The 19,979-nt window shown below is 54.6% G+C and overlaps 1 protein-coding gene across 5 annotated transcripts in view; it reads right to left on the bottom strand.

Moving 5' to 3' along the window:
• Positions 1-19,979, bottom strand: part of SPEG (striated muscle enriched protein kinase) — a 168,235-nt gene that overhangs the window by 45,662 nt on the left and 102,594 nt on the right. For all 5 annotated transcript variants that reach the window (XM_075609604.1, XM_075609606.1, XM_075609605.1 and 2 more), the window contains 5 exons: positions 19,430-19,588; positions 17,968-18,157; positions 3,559-3,788; positions 2,812-2,931; positions 89-193 (listed from right to left, as the gene is read on the bottom strand). In XM_075609604.1, coding sequence (XP_075465719.1) covers positions 89-193; positions 2,812-2,931; positions 3,559-3,788; positions 17,968-18,157; positions 19,430-19,588 — 804 coding nt within the window. The remainder of the gene's footprint in view (positions 1-88; positions 194-2,811; positions 2,932-3,558; positions 3,789-17,967; positions 18,158-19,429; positions 19,589-19,979) is intronic.

Below are 19,979 nucleotides of genomic sequence, written 5' to 3'. Positions count from 1 at the left end.
ATGTACCAGTCCCTGGCTTGATATCTGTATATATAGATGCACACACACACACACATATATATTTTATATCACCATTCACTGCTTGTACCTATGGCAGGATCCAGTCTCTTCGGAGGTTTCCATCTTAGCTTGACAATTCTTCCGGTTACAGAGGTGATGACGGGGGGACCGTCCGGAGGGGTGGGTACCATGTCTGCAAGGTACAGGGGATTCACATATGTATGAATTAGAGGGAGGGGTGCAGAGAGAGTAGTAAAGGCCTGATTTAAGCATTCAATCACACAGGCAAAGCCTATAGACAAGTGAATGTAAACCATATGAAACAATGGAAGTCTCCATAGAGAAGCTGCACGTTGGAGCTGTAGTCACACAGCTAGAACACACCTGCAGTCACGCAGCTAGAACACACCTGCAGTCACGCAGCTAGAACACACCTGTAGTCACGCAGCTAGAACACACCTGCAGTCACCCAGCTAGAACACACCTGTAGTCACGCAGCTAGAACACACCTGTAGTCACGCAGCTAGAACACACCTGCAGTCACGCAGCTAGAACACACCTGCAGTCACGCAGCTAGAACACACCTGCAGTCACGCAGCTAGAACACACCTGCAGTCACGCAGCTAGAACACACTTGCAGTCACGCAGCTAGAACAGACCTGCGGTCACGCAGCTAGAACACACCTGCGGTCACGCAGCTAGAACACACCTGCGGTCACGCAGCTAGAACACACCTGCGGTCACGCAACTAGAACACACCTGCAGTCACGCAGCTAGAACACACGTGCAGTTACGCAGCTAGAACACACCTGCAGTCAGGCAGCTAGAACACACCTGCAGTCACGCAGCTAGAACACACCTGTAGTCACGCAGCTAGAACACACTTGCAGTCACGCAGCTAGAACACACCTGCAGTCACGCAGCTAGAACACACCTGTAGTCACGCAGCTACAGTAGAATACACCTGCAGTCACGCAGCTAGAACACACCTGCAGTCACGCAGCTAGAACACACCTGCAGTCACGCAGCTAGAACAATCCTGCAGTCACGCAGCTAGAACACACCTGCAGTCACGCAGCTAGAACACACCTGTAGTCACGCAGCTAGAACACACCTGCAGGCACGCAGTTAGAACACACCTGCAGTCACGCAGCTAGAACACACCTGCAGTCACACAGCTAGAACACACCTGCAGGCACACAGCTAGAACACACCTGCAGTCACGCAGCTAGAACACACCTGCAGTCACGCAGCTAGAACACACCTGCAGGCACACAGCTAGAACACACCTGCAGTCACGCAGCTAGAACACACCTGCAGTCACGCAGCTAGAACACACGTGCAGTCACGCAGCTAGAACACACCTGCAGTCACACAGCTAGAACACACCTGCAGTCACGCAGCTACAGTAGAATACACCTGCAGTCACGCAGCTAGAACACACCTGTAGTCACGCAGCTAGAACACACCTGTAGTCACGCAGCTAGAACACACCTGTAGTCACGCAGCTAGAACACACCTGTAGTCACGCAGCTAGAACACACCTGTAGTCACGCAGCTACAGTAGAACACACCTGCACTACATGTGCACATATCACATTCAGGTGAGGAGAGCAATCGCTTCTGCATCCGACCCATGGATCCCACAAGGTGATATCTCTATCCTTAACTATCGCACATAGAACAGTTCACCCTGTACCAGTTGAGGGGACACCCTGATGTATCAAATACAACACAGCAATCAATAGGGGGATATTCTAGTAACTACGAGTTGTGTCAATCCGTGTCAAAAGAGCCCTCTCCAATGGGACTGGCGAGCTTTGCTATTCTGTAAGCTCTACTCACATGTTCAATCCATGTGGAAAAGGCTTTTTTAGAAGCGGTTTGACTCCGGCTGTACAAATCTCGGAGGAATGACCAAAAAGGCTCAAACTCGCATTTTTGGACAACTAGCTGAATTCTAGTAACTTTGTTAAGTGCAAAAGGTCTTCTAATAGCTCTTAATTTTTTATTTCTTGCCTCCTTCAGAGTGGCGACATTGGTATTGCGAGTTCCATCCACAACCGAAAAATGGGTTTTGCTAAGAGAGAGCAAAATCCTATGTCTGCAAAACCCATATGTCTGCAGAACCCATATGTCAGCAGAACTCATATGTGAGCAAAACCCATGTCTGCAGAACCCATATGTCAGCAGAACCCATATGTCAGCAGAACCCATATGTGAGCAGAACCCATGTCAGAAGAACCCATACAGTATGTGAGCAGAACCCACATGTCTGCAGAACCCACATGTCTGCAGAACCCCCATGTCTGCAGAACCCACATGTCTGCTGAACCCACATGTCTGCTGAACCCACATGTCTGCAGAACCCACATGTCAGCAGAACCCATATGTCAGCAGAACCCATGTCAGACTGGGGATGGAGTTAGCATCACCTCAGGTAATTCCGCTTCACAAGCGGCTACAATCTGAGTGTGTGCGGGCTCTTAAACCGTGCAGTTTGTCACTTTTTATAGACGCGGTTTAAACAATGCGATTTGTAATACAGAATATGGATGTTTGCCTAGTTTTAATCTGCTGCGGATGACCATGCTAAACTGCGTGGTTTTACAAGGCCAAACTCGCAGTTACCCGAATATCCCCCAATGTCTGCTGTATATGCATTGTCACCTATCAAATGCAGATGAGGTGACACTTTCTTTAATGACATATACAGGCAAGGAGACACAGCCTTACCTGTCCCAAACAGGTGGCGTGGCACCTTTTATTGCCCCCTGCAACCACAGGTGGGGTGACCCCCTTGGTTCTTACCTGCGACATACAGGTGAGCGTAGCAGGCTGCCTTCCCCACCTTGTTTGAGATGACGCTTTTGTACACACCCGCGTGGGGATGACTGACGGACGGGAACACCAGGCGGTGAATGTCTTTATCTGTGACAGAGAGAGCACAGGAACACAAGGGGTGATACAGTGTACGGAGCATTAGATCAGGGGTGCGCAACTCCAGTCCTCGAGACCCCCCCCCCAACAGGTCAGGATATCCTGAAAACCTGAGCTGTTGGAGGGTCTTGAGGACTGCAGTTGAGCCCCCATGCATTAGATCAGCCTTAAAATATTCAGCAGCAAGATTTGTGCAGGAGAGCTCCCGCTATGGGGCCTAAAGGGAAAAGATTCTTCACTGGACATGCACCGAGTGTAGAAAGAAGTCACTGTCATCAAATGCAACTGAGATTTCCTATGGGAACAAAACCAAAGTTGCTTTATCTACATTGCAAACTCGCTTTTACAATTATAAAAATAAAATAAAGTAGGTGATGTATCAAAATGTGTGGAAATTGGTGCAAAGAATGTCATTTTCCTCTCGAGCTTGTGATTGGGGGGAGAACCAACGTGTTTCATGATGCCCAATACAGTGTATAATGGGATGAAACAAACTCTGTGCACGTTTATCCTGAGAGACGTAATTATCAGGTGTCCGACACATTGTTTCATGTGATACACAGAGCCCTAACACTCCAAGGATTCAGCGTAGTTTGGAATTGCAATCACGCTCCTCACATTGCGTCATCTTGCGGTCCTCTGAGCTCTGGATCTTCTGACCGTTGTGGTACCAGGTAATGGTGGGGTACGGCATCCCGGTCACCTGACACTCCAGTTCCACCTCCCGAGACTCCACCACATCCAGGTCCGGGAGCGGGCGCAGAAAGTCCGGCATTACCAGACCCTCTACCTCACTCTCCTGCACCTCTGGCTCTTCAGGGATGGACGGCATCTTCACCAGCTTGGAGCTGACAGGGTATAAAGAGACATCTTATTGCGGTGACAATGCTAGATGTGTGCTCAAGAACTCTACACACTACACAAACACACTGCTGCACAACTGAGAAAGAATACACACTGCAGGATACAATGAATGGCTGCACATGCACACGGCTCGCCATATACACGGAAACGCTGCACAAGCACACGGCTCGCCATATACACGGACACGCTGCACATGCACACGGCTCGCCATATACACGGACACGCTGCGCAAGCACACGGCTCGCCATATACACGGACACGCTGCACATGCACACGGCTCGACATATACACTGACACGCTGCACATGCACACGGCTCGCCATATACACGGACATGCTGCATAAGCACATGGCCACACGGCTTGCCATATACACGGACACGCTGCACAAGCACACGGCTCGCCATATACACGGACATGCTGCATAAGCACATGGCCACACGGCTTGCCATATACACGGACACGCTGCACAAGCACACGGCTCGCCATATACACGGACACGCTGCACAAGCACACGGCTCGCCATATACACACAGACATGCTGCACAAGCACACGGCTCGCCATACACATGGACACGCTGCACAAGCACACGGCTCGCCATATACACACAGACATGCTGCACAAGCACACGGCTCGCCATATACATGGACACGCTGCACAAGCACATGGCTCGCCATATACACACGGACACGCTGCACAAGCACATGGCTCGCCATATACACGGACACGCTGCACAAGCACACGGCTCGCCATATACACGGACACATTGCATAAGCATACGGCTCGCCATATACACGGACACGCTGCACAAGCACACGGCTCGCCATATATACGGACACGCTGCACAAGCACACGGCTCGCCATATACACGGACACTCTGCACAAGCACACGGCTCTCCAAATACACACGGATACACTGCACAAGCACACGGTTCGCCATATACACGGACACGCTGCACATGCACACGGCTCGCCATATACACAGACACGCTGCACAAGCACACGGCTCGACATATACACAGACACGCTGCACAAGCACACGGCTCGCCATATACACAGACACGCTGCACAAGCACACGGCTCGCCATATACACGGACACGCTGCACAAGCACACGGCTCGCCATATACACGGACACGCTGCACAAACACACGGCTCGCCATATACACAGACACGCTGCACATGCACACGGCTCGACATATACACGGACACGCTGCACAAGCACACGGCTCGCCATATACACGGACACGCTGCACAAGCACACGGCTCGCCATATACACGGACACGCTGCACAAGCACACGACTCCCCATATACACACGGATATGCTGCACAAGCACACGGCTCGCCATATACACGGACACGCTGCACAAGCACACGGCTCGCCATATACACGGACACACTGCACAAGCACACGGCTCGCCAAATACACACGGACACACTGCACAAGCACACGGCTCGCCATATACACGGACACGCTGCACAAGCACACGGCTCGCCATATACACGGACACGCTGCACAAGCACACGGATCGCCATATACACGGACACGCTGCACATGCACACGGCTCGCCATATACACACGGACACGCTGCACAAGCACACGGCTCGCCATATACACGGACACGCTGCACAAGCACACGACTCGCCATATACACGGACACGCTGCATAAGCACATGGCTCGCCATATACACGGACACGCTGCACAAGCACACGGCTCGCCATATACACACGGACACGCTGCACAAGCACACGGCCCGCCATATACACGGACACGCTGCACAAGCACACGACTCGCCATATACACGGACACGCTGCACAAGCACACGGCTCGCCATATACACGGACACGCTGCATAAGCACATGGCTCACCATATACACACGGACACGCTGCACAAGCACACGGCTCGCCATATACACGGACACGCTGCACAAGCACACAGCTCGCCATATACACGGACACGCTGCACATGCACACGGCTCACCATATACACACGGACACGCTGCACAAGCACACGGCTCGCCATATACACGGACACGCTGCACAAGCACACAGCTCGCCATATACACGGACACGCTGCACAAGCACACGGCTCGCCATATACACGGACACGCTGCACATGCACACGGCTCGCCATATACACACGGACACGCTGCACAAGCACACGGCTCGCCATATACACGGACACGCTGCACAAGCACACGGCTCGCCATATACACGGACACGCTGCACAAGCACATGGCTCGCCATATACACGGACACGCTGCACAAGCACACGGCTCGCCATATACACCGACACGCTGCACAAGCACACGGCTCGCCATATACACATGGACACGCTGCACAAGCACACGGCTCGCCATATACACAGACACGCTGCACAAGCACAAGGCTCGCCATATACACGGACACGCTGCACAAGCACACGGCTCGCCATATACACGGACATGCTGCACAAGCACACGGCTCGCCATATACACGGACACGCTGCACAAGCACACGGCTCGCCATATACACGGACACGCTGCACAAGCACACGGCTACGTCATATACACTGCTTCAATATACTACACGTACACGCTGCACAAGCACACGGCTACGTCATATACACAGCTTCAGTATACTACACGTACACGCTGCACAAGCACACGGCTTGCCATATACACTGCTTCAGTATACTACACAGACACGCTGCACAAGCACACGGCTCGCCATATACACGGACATGCTGCACAAGCACACGGCTCGCCATATACACACGGCTCGCCATATACACGGACACGCTGCACAAGCACACGGCTACGTCATATACACGGCTTCAATATACTACACGTACACGCTGCACAAGCACACGGCTTGCCATATACACTGCTTCAGTATACTACACAGACACGCTGCACAAGCACACGGCTCGCCATATACACGGACATGCTGCACAAGCACACGGCTCGCCATATACACACGGCTCGCCATATACACGGACACGCTGCACAAGCACACGGCTCGCAAAATACACGGACACGCTGCACAAGCACACGGCTCGCCATATACACACGGACACGCTGCACAAGCACACGGCTTACAATATATACACGGACACACTGCACAAGCACACGGCTCGCGAAATACACACGGACACACTGCACAAGCACACGGCTCGCCATATACACGGACATGCTGCACAAGCACACGGCTCGCCATATACACGGACACGCTGCATAAGCACATGGCTCGCCATATACACGGACACGCTGCACAAGCACACGGCTCGCCATATACACGGACACGCTGCACAAGCACACGGCTCGCCATATACACACAGACATGCTGCACAAGCACACGGCTCGCCATACACATGGACACGCTGCACAAGCACACGGCTCACCATATACACGGACACGCTACACAAGCACACGGATCGCCATATACACGGACATGCTGCACAAGCACACGGCTCGCCATATACACACAGACATGCTGCACAAGCACACGGCTCGCCATACACATGGACACGCTGCACAAGCACACGGCTCACCATATACACAGACATGCTGCACAAGCACACGGCTCGCCATATACATGGACACGCTGCACAAGCACACGGCTCGCCATATACACACGGACACGCTGCACAAGCACATGGCTCGCAATATACACGGACACGCTGCATAAGCACACGGCTCGCCATATACACGGACACGTTGCAGAAGCATACGGCTCGCCATATACACGGACACGCTGCACAAGCACACGGCTCGCCATATACACGGACACGTTGCAGAAGCATACGGCTCGCCATATACACGGACACGCTGCACAAGCACACGGCTCGCCATATACACGGACACGCTGCACAAGCACACGGCTCGCCATATACACGGACACGCTGCACAAGCACACGGCTCGCCATATACACGGACACGTTGCAGAAGCATACGGCTCGCCATATACACGGACACGCTGCACAAGCACACGGCTCGCCATATACACACAGACATGCTGCACAAGCACATGGCTCGCAATATACACGGACACGCTGCACAAGCACACGGCTCGCCATATACACGGACACGTTGCAGAAGCATACGGCTCGCCATATACACGGACACGCTGCACAAGCACACGGCTCGCCATATACACGGACACGCTGCACAAGCACACGGCTCGCCATATACACGGACACGCTGCACAAGCACACGGCTCGCCATATACATGGACACGCTGCACAAGCACATGGCTCGCCATATACACACGGACACGCTGCACAAGCACATGGCTCGCCATATACACGGACACGCTGCACAAGCACACGGCTCGCCATATACACGGACACGTTGCATAAGCATACGGCTCGCCATATACACGGACACGCTGCACAAGCACACGGCTCGCCATATACACGGACACGCTGCACAAGCACACGGCTCGCCATATACACGGACACTCTGCACAAGCACACAGCTCTCCAAATACACACGGACACGCTGCACAAGCACACGGCTCGCCATATACACGGACACGTTGCAGAAGCATACGGCTCGCCATATACACGGACACGCTGCACATGCACACGGCTCGCCATATACACAGACACGCTGCACAAGCACACGGCTCGACATATACACAGACACGCTGCACAAGCACACGGCTCGCCATATACACGGACACGCTGCACAAGCACACGGCTCGCCATATACACGGACACGCTGCACAAGCACACGGCTCGCCATATACACGGACACGCTGCACATGCACACGGCTCGACATATACACGGACACGCTGCACAAGCACACGGCTCGCCATATACACGGACACGCTGCACATGCACACGGCTCGACATATATACGGACACGCTGCACATGCACACGGCTCGCCATATACACACGGACACGCTGCACAAGCACACGGCTCGCCATATACACGGACACGCTGCACAAGCACACGACTCCCCATATACACACGGATATGCTGCACAAGCACACGGCTCACCATATACACGGACACGCTGCACAAGCACACAGCTCGCCATATACACGGACACACTGCACAAGCACACGGCTCGCCAAATACACACGGACACACTGCACAAGCACACGGCTCGCCATATACACGGACACGCTGCACAAGCACACGGCTCGCCATATACACGGACACGCTGCACATGCACACGGCTCGACATATATACGGACACGCTGCACATGCACACGGCTCGCCATATACACACGGACACGCTGCACAAGCACACGGCTCGCCATATACACGGACACGCTGCACAAGCACACGACTCCCCATATACACACGGATATGCTGCACAAGCACACGGCTCGCCATATACACGGACACGCTGCACAAGCACACAGCTCGCCATATACACGGACACACTGCACAAGCACACGGCTCGCCAAATACACACGGACACACTGCACAAGCACACGGCTCGCCATATACACGGACACGCTGCACAAGCACACGGCTCGCCATATACACGGACACGCTGCACGAAGCACACGGATCGCCATATACACGGACACGCTGCACATGCACACGGCTCGCCATATACACACGGACACGCTGCACAAGCACACGGCTCGCCATATACACGGACACGCTGCACAAGCACACGACTCGCCATATACACGGACACGCTGCATAAGCACATGGCTCGCCATATACACGGACACGCTGCACAAGCACACGGCTCGCCATATACACGGACACGCTGCACAAGCACACGACTCGCCATATACACGGACACGCTGCACAAGCACACGGCTCGCCATATACACGGACATGCTGCACAAGCACACGGTTCGACATATACACGGACACGCTGCACAAGCACACGGCTCGCCATATACACGGACACGCTGCATAAGCACATGGCTCGCCATATACACAGACACGCTGCACAAGCACACGGCTTGCATATACACGGACACGCTGCACAAGCACACGGCTCGCCATATACACGGACACGCTGCACAAGCACACGGCTCACCATATACACACAGACATGCTGCACAAGCACACGGCTCGCCATACACACGGACACGCTGCACAAGCACACGGCTCACCATATACACGGACACGCTGCACAAGCACACGGCTCGCCATATACACGGAAACGCTGCACAAGCACACGGCTCGCCATATACACGGACACGCTGCACAAGCACACGGCTCGCCATAGACACGGAAACGCTGCACAAGTACACGGCTCGCCATATACACGGAAACGCTGCACAAGCACACGGCTCGCCATATACACGGACATGCTGCACAAGCACACGGATCGCCATATACACGGACACGCTGCACAAGCACACGGCTCACCATATACACGGACACGCTACACAAGCACACGGCTCGCCATATACACGGACACTCTGCACAAGCACAGGGCTCGCCATATACACACAGACATGCTGCACAAGCACACGGCTCGCCATACACATGGACACGCTGCACAAGCACACGGCTCACCATATACACGGACACGCTGCACAAGCACACGGCTCGCCATATACATGGACACGCTGCACAAGCACATGGCTTGCCATATACACACGGACACGCTGCACAAGCACATGGCTCGCAATATACACGGACACGCTGCACAAGCACACGGCTCGCCATATACACGGACACGTTGCAGAAGCATACGGCTCGCCATATACACGGACACGCTGCACAAGCACACGGCTCGCCATATACACGGACACGTTGCAGAAGCATACGGCTCGCCATATACACGGACACGCTGCACAAGCACACGGCTCGCCATATACACGGACACGTTGCAGAAGCATACGGCTCGCCATATACACGGACACGCTGCACAAGCACATGGCTCGCCATATACACGGACACGTTGCAGAAGCATACGGCTCGCCATATACACGGACACGCTGCACAAGCACACGGCTCGCCATATACACGGACACGTTGCAGAAGCATACGGCTCGCCATATACACGGACACGCTGCACAAGCACACGGCTCGCCATATACACGGACACGCTGCACAAGCACACGGCTCGCCATATACACGGACACTCTGCACAAGCACACGGCTCGCCAAATACACACGGATACACTGCACAAGCACACGGCTCGCCATATACACGGACACGCTGCACATGCACACGGCTCGCCATATACACAGACACGCTGCACAAGCACACGGCTCGACATATACACAGACACGCTGCACAAGCACACGGCTCGCCATATACACGGACACGCTGCACAAGCACATGGCTCGCCATATACACGGACATGCTGCACAAGCACACGGTTCGACATATACACGGACACGCTGCAAAAGCACACGGCTCGCCATATACACGGACACGCTGCATAAGCACATGGCTCGCCATATACACAGACACGCTGCACAAGCACACGGCTTGCATATACACGGACACGCTGCACAAGCACACGGCTCGCCATATACAAGGACACGCTGCACAAGCACACGGCTCACCATATACACACAGACATGCTGCACAAGCACACGGCTCGCCATACACACGGACACGCTGCACAAGCACACGGCTCACCATATACACGGACACGCTGCACAAGCACACGGCTCGCCATATACACGGAAACGCTGCACAAGCACACGGCTCGCCATACACACGGACACGCTGCACAAGCACACGGCTCGCCATATACACACAGACATGCTGCACAAGCACACGGCTCGCTATACACATGGACACGCTGCACAAGCACACGGCTCACCATATACACGGACACGCTACACAAGCACACGGCTCGCCATATACACGGACACGCTGCACATGCACACGGCTCGCCATACACACGGACACGCTGCACAAGCACACGGCTCGCCATATACACACAGACATGCTGCACAAGCACACGGCTCGCTATACACATGGACACGCTGCACAAGCACACGGCTCACCATATACACGGACACGCTACACAAGCACACGGCTCGCCATATACACGGACACGCTGCACAAGCACAGGGCTCGCCATATACACACAGACATGCTGCACAAGCACACGGCTCGCCATACACATGGACACGCTGCACAAGCACACGGCTCACCATATACACGGACACGCTGCACAAGCACACGGCTCGCCATATACATGGACACGCTGCACAAGCACATGGCTTGCCATATACACACGGACACGCTGCAGAAGCACATGGCTCGCAATATACACGGACACGCTGCACAAGCACACGGCTCGCCATATACACGGACACGCTGCACAAGCACACGGCTCGCCATATACACGGACACGTTGCAGAAGCATACGGCTCGCCATATACACGGACACGCTGCACAAGCACACGGCTCGCCATATACACGGACACGTTGCAGAAGCATACGGCTCGCCATATACACGGACACGCTGCACAAGCACATGGCTCGCCATATACACGGACACGTTGCAGAAGCATACGGCTCGCCATATACACGGACACGCTGCACAAGCACACGGCTCGCCATATACACGGACACGTTGCAGAAGCATACGGCTCGCCATATACACGGACACGCTGCACAAGCACACGGCTCGCCATATACACGGACACGCTGCACAAGCACACGGCTCGCCATATACACGGACACTCTGCACAAGCACACGGCTCGCCAAATACACACGGATACACTGCACAAGCACACGGCTCGCCATATACACGGACACGCTGCACATGCACACGGCTCGCCATATACACAGACACGCTGCACAAGCACACGGCTCGACATATACACAGACACGCTGCACAAGCACACGGCTCGCCATATACACGGACACGCTGCACAAGCACATGGCTCGCCATATACACGGACATGCTGCACAAGCACACGGTTCGACATATACACGGACACGCTGCACAAGCACACGGCTCGCCATATACACGGACACGCTGCATAAGCACATGGCTCGCCATATACACAGACACGCTGCACAAGCACACGGCTTGCATATACACGGACACGCTGCACAAGCACACGGCTCGCCATATACACGGACACGCTGCACAAGCACACGGCTCACCATATACACACAGACATGCTGCACAAGCACACGGCTCGCCATACACACGGACACGCTGCACAAGCACACGGCTCACCATATACACGGACACGCTGCACAAGCACACGGCTCGCCATATACACGGAAACGCTGCACAAGCACACGGCTCGCCATATACACGGACACGCTGCACAAGCACACGGCTCGCCATATACACGGAAACGCTGCACAAGCACACGGCTCGCCATATACACGGAAACGCTGCACAAGCACACGGCTCGCCATATACACGGACATGCTGCACAAGCACACGGATCGCCATATACACGGACACGCTGCACAAGCACACGGCTCGCCATATACACGGACACGCTGCACAAGGACACGGCTCGCCATATACACGGACACGCTGCACAAGCACATGGCTCGCCATATACACACAGACATGCTGCACAAGCACACGGCTCGCCATACACACGGACACGCTGCACAAGCACACGGCTCGCCATATACACGGACACGCTGCACAAGCACACGGCTCGCCATATACACGGACACGCTGCACATGCACACGGCTCGACATATACACGGACACGCTGCACAAGCACACGGCTCGCCATATACACGGACACGCTGCACATGCACACGGCTCGACATATATATACGGACACGCTGCACATGCACACGGCTCGACATATATACGGACACGCTGCACATGCACACGGCTCGCCATATACACAGACACGCTGCACAAGCACACGGCTCGCCATATACACGGACACGCTGCACAAGCACACGGCTCGCCATATACGCGGACACGCTGCACATGCACACGGCTCGACATAAACACGGACACGCTGCACAAGCACACGGCTCGCCATATACACGGACACTCTGCACAAGCACACGGCTCGCCAAATACACACGGACACACTGCACAAGCACACGGTTCGCCATATACACGGACACGCTGCACATGCACACGGCTCGCCATATACACGGACACGCTGCACAAGCACACGGCTCGCCATATACACGGACACGCTGCACATGCACACGGCTCGACATATATACGGACACGCTGCACATGCACACGGCTCGCCATATACACACGGACACGCTGCACAAGCACACGGCTCGCCATATACACGGACACGCTGCACAAGCACACGACTCGCCATATACACGGACACGCTGCACAAGCACACGGCTCGCCATATACACGGACACGCTGCATAAGCACACGGCTCGCCATATACACACGGACACGCTGCACAAGCACACGGCTCGCCATATACACGGACACGCTGCACAAGCACACGGCTCGCCATATACACGGACACGCTGCACAAGCACACGGCTCGCCATATACACGGACACGCTGCACATGCACACGGCTCGCCATATACACACGGACACGCTGCACAAGCACACGGCTCGCCATATACACGGACACGCTGCACAAGCACACGGCTCGCCATATACACGGACACACTGCACAAGCACACGGCTCGCCAAATACACAGAAACGCTGCACAAGCACACGGCTCGCCATATAAACGGACACGTTGCACAAGCACACGGCTCGACATATACACACAGACATGCTGCACAAGCACACGGCTCGCCATATACACGGACATGCTGCACAAGCACACGGCTCGCCATATACACGGACACGCTGCACAAGCACACGGCTCGCCATATACACGGAAACGCTGCACAAGCACACGGCTCGACATATACACACAGACATGCTGCACAAGCACACGGCTCGCCATATACACGGACATGCTGCACAAGCACACGGCTCGCCATATACACGGACACGCTGCACAAGCACACGGCTCGCCATATACACGGACACGCTGCACAAGCACACGGATCGCCATATACACGGACACGCTGCATAAGCACATGGCTCGCCATATACACAGAAACGCTGCACAAGCACACGGCTCGCCATATACACGGACACGCTGCACAAGCACACGGCTCGCCATATACACGGACATGCTGCACAAGCACACGGCTCGCCATATACACGGACACGCTGCACAAGCACACGGATCGCCATATACACGGACACGCTGCATAAGCACATGGCTCGCCATATACACAGAAACGCTGCACAAGCACACGGCTCGCCATATACACACAGACATGCTGCACAAGCACACGGCTCGCTATACACATGGACACGCTGCACAAGCACACGGCTCACCATATACACGGACACGCTACACAAGCACACGGCTCGCCATATACACGGACACGCTGCACAAGCACAGGGCTCGCCATATACACACAGACATGCTGCACAAGCACACGGCTCGCCATACACATGGACACGCTGCACAAGCACACGGCTCACCATATACACGGACACGCTGCACAAGCACATGGCTTGCCATATACACACGGACACGCTGCACAAGCACATGGCTCGCAATATACACGGACACGCTGCACAAGCACACGGCTCGCCATATACACGGACACGTTGCAGAAGCATACGGCTCGCCATATACACGGACACGCTGCACAAGCACACGGCTCGCCATATACACGGACACGTTGCAGAAGCATACGGCTCGCCATATACACGGACACGCTGCACAAGCACATGGTTCGCCATATACACGGACACGTTGCAGAAGCATACGGCTCGCCATATACACGGACACGCTGCACAAGCACACGGCTCGCCATATACACGGACACGCTGCACAAGCACACGACTCGCCATATACACGGACACTCTGCACAAGCACACGGCTCGCCAAATACACACGGATACACTGCACAAGCACACGGCTCGCCATATACACGGACACGCTGCACATGCACACGGCTCGCCATATACACAGACACGCTGCACAAGCACACGGCTCGACATATACACAGACACGCTGCACAAGCACACGGCTCGCCATATACACGGACACGCTGCACAAGCACACGGATCACCATATACACGGACACGCTGCACAAGCACATGGCTCGCCATATACACGGACATGCTGCACAAGCACACGGCTCGACATATACACGGACACGCTGCACAAGCACACGGCTCGCCATATACACGGACACGCTGCATAAGCACATGGCTCGCCATATACACAGACACGCTGCACAAGCACACGGCTTGCATATACACGGACACGCTGCACAAGCACACGGCTCGCCATATACACGGACACGCTGCACAAGCACACGGCTCACCATATACACACAGACATGCTGCACAAGCACACGGCTCGCCATACACACGGACACGCTGCACAAGCACACGGCTCACCATATACACGGACACGCTGCACAAGCACACGGCTCGCCATATACACGGAAACGCTGCACAAGCACACGGATCGCCATATACACGGACACGCTGCACAAGCACACGGCTCGCCATAGACACGGAAACGCTGCACAAGCACACGGCTCGCCATATACACGGAAACGCTGCACAAGCACACGGCTCGCCATATACACGGACATGCTGCACAAGCACACGGATCGCCATATACACGGACACGCTGCACAAGCACACGGCTCGCCATATACACGGACACGCTGCACAAGGACACGGCTCGCCATATACACGGACACGCTGCACAAGCACATGGCTCGCCATATACACACAGACATGCTGCACAAGCACACGGCTCGCCATACACACGGACACGCTGCACAAGCACACGGCTCGCCATATACACGGACACGCTGCACAAGCACACGGCTCGCCATATACACGGACACGCTGCACAAGCACACGGCTCGCCATATACACGGACACGCTGCACATGCACACGGCTCGACATATACACGGACACGCTGCACAAGCACACGGCTCGCCATATACACGGACACGCTGCACATGCACACGGCTCGACATATATATACGGACACGCTGCACATGCACACGGCTCGACATATATACGGACACGCTGCACATGCACACGGCTCGCCATATACACAGACACGCTGCACAAGCACACGGCTCGCCATATACACGGACACGCTGCACAAGCACACGGCTCGCCATATACACGGACACGCTGCACATGCACACGGCTCGACATATACACGGACACGCTGCACAAGCACACGGCTCGCCATATACACGGACACTCTGCACAAGCACACGGCTCGCCAAATACACACGGACACACTGCACAAGCACACGGTTCGCCATATACACGGACACGCTGCACATGCACACGGCTCGCCATATACACAGACACGCTGCACAAGCACATGGCTCGACATATACACAGACACGCTGCACAAGCACACTGCTCGCCATATACACGGACACGCTGCACAAGCACACGGATCGCCATATACACGGACACGCTGCATAAGCACATGGCTCGCCATATACACGGACATGCTGCATAAGCACACGGCCACACGGCTTGCCATATACACGGACACGCTGCACAAGCACACGGCTCGCCATATACACGGACACGCTGCACAAGCACACGGCTCGCCATATACACAGACATGTTGCACAAGCACACGGCTCGCCATATACACGGACACGCTGCACAAGCACACGGCTCGCCATATACACGGACACGCTGCACAAGCACACGGCTCGCCCTATACACACAGACACGCTGCACAAGCACACGGCTCGCCATATACACACGGACACGCTGCACAAGCACACGGCTCGCCATATACACGGACACGCTGCACAAGCACACGGCTCGCCATATACACACAGACATGCTGCACAAGCACACGGCTCGCCATATACACGGACACGCTGCACAAGCACACGGCTCGCCATATACACGGACACGCTGCACAAGCACACGGCTCGCCATATACACGGACACGCTGCACAAGCACATGGCTCGCCATATACACACGGACATGCTGCACAAGCACACGGCTCGCCATATACACGGACACGCTGCACAAGCACACGGCTCGCCATATACACGGCCACGCTGCATAAGCACACGGCTCGCCATATACACTGCTTCAATATACTACAGAGACACGCTGCACAACTGCACGGCTCGCCAAATACACGGACACGCTGCACAGGCACACGGGTCACATATTGCAGGAAGGCTGCCTGCGTGGGATTAGGAGCATGTGGACAGTCCTTACATGTGAGATGCCGCAGCAGGTCGCGGCTCTTCCACATAGAGCTCGGCGGAGCACTCCGCCTCCCCGTGTGGGTTGCGGGCAGTCACGGTGTACTGACCCTCATCTTCAGTGGCCACGTGGGTGATCAACAGGGTGTGATGCCCCCTGTCTCTCTCTATGCGGAGTGCATCACTCTCCTGCACCGGGCGACCTGCCGGAAGAGGGACAGTGACCCCTTAACCCCTCCAAAAGAACGCTTTGTTTCCCACTTAGATTGTAAGCTCTTCGGGGCAGGGACTCCTTTCCCTAATGTCCACTTTTATGTAAGAAGCGCTTCTTCCTCTTATGTCTCCTATGATGTCACGTGTATTACCGATGTAAAGCGCCAAGTACACGGATGGCGCTAAAATAAATAAAATATATTCCTACCTAGATTTCCTACTGAAAGAATCAAGCATAAAAGCCTAAAATGATTAGCAGATATCCCCAGTCATCGGCAACATGAAACAATAAAGGAGTCGCATTATTTCTGAAAGGGGAACATCAGCAAAAATCTGTTTTTGGTGCCGAATGATCAATTTTTATCTTTCCTGTCATGTCGAAGGGGAAATTGAAACACAATGGCGTGCTATTACCATTAGGTAAACTTTCTTTCTTTGGCTAAGGCGTTGCAGGCACCTCTATCCAGCAAAACGGGGGGGGGGGGGGAATGTCCCCAAATCCAGACATTAGTCCAGTTATCCTGCAAACGTCTGCATTTGTACCTCTAAACTGCTGGACCAGTAACCTATGACTTCCCTGTTCCAGGGCTCCGTGAGTAGTCTGCAGAACATCATTCCATTAACCCTTTCCACGCTGCAGATCATCACTCCATTAATATTTTCCCATCGCATACTGTAGTTACATATTAGAGGAGGTTAAAAAAAAAAAGGACATACAGATGTAACAAGATTTATTGTTTTTCGAAACCGGGGAGCAGCCGGCGGGACCGCAACCGCCCCGGTGCCGGAGGATTATCTCTGCAGGGGAGCGTGATACAGAAGCATGACTTCACCCCCCCCACCCCCCCGCAGCGAGACCTCGGCCGTACTATCTCCGGAACTCCGGCTTCTTCAGCCGCGTCTCAGGATACAGCAAGTCTCGCAGCATCTGTATGCCCATCCAGTTCAACCTATGCTAAATGTAGACAACATACACGCATCCTACTTTTGTATTTACAGTATATTGATCCAGAGTTTGGAAATATCTCTGCTCCCCCCCCTCCCCCACTGCAAAACAGCTTTGGCCCTTCAGTCTGTTTGTCGTACTTACTGACAACCTCCCACCCTCCCGTCCTCCTTCATCAGCAACTCATCGCCTTTGTGGCTCAAACCATTGCAACTGCTGCACCAACAAATCTAACTGCCAGGAGAGCTGCAGGCACACCGGACAATGAGGTCCTGAGCCCACCCTCACGCAGAGGCTGGGAGGTGAAGAAACGTACCAAAATGAGTCCAGGTGATGACGGGCGGTGGGGTGCCGCTGATTTTACAATCCAGCCGGGCGGTGCGTCCCTCCACCACATCCCGGTCCAACATCTTCCGAGTGAAGAGAGGAGCCATCGACGGGTGCACTGTCAGCATGGCACTGCATGTCAGCTCCTCTGCCAAGGAGAGGAGGGAGAAATGAGAAAGGGTGGAAAGAGATGGGGGGGGGGGGGTAAGGAAGAGGGCACCAGGTGTATAGGCAGGGGGAGATAAGGAGGGGATAGACTATAGGACGAGGGGTGGCCAACTCCAGTCTTCAAGGGTCACCAACAAGTTAAGTTTTAAGGACATCCCTGCTTCAGCACAGGTGGCTCAATCAGTGGCTCAGTCTTCTACATAGCCACCAGTGCTGAACCAGGGATATCCTTCAAACCTGACCCGTTGGTGGCCGTTGAGGACTAGAGTTGACCACCCTCGCCAAAGGACAACAAGTAGGGGAGATGAATGCAAGTTAGTGCTGGGGTTGTAAATGTATTTATGCATAACACTGTAGTCTGTAAAGTGAGG

Source organism: Ascaphus truei, chromosome 7 (assembly GCF_040206685.1).
Source record: "Ascaphus truei isolate aAscTru1 chromosome 7, aAscTru1.hap1, whole genome shotgun sequence".
In the NCBI taxonomy this organism is placed as follows: Eukaryota; Metazoa; Chordata; class Amphibia; order Anura; family Ascaphidae; genus Ascaphus; species Ascaphus truei.
This window is presented reverse-complemented; position numbering and strand designations above follow the sequence as displayed.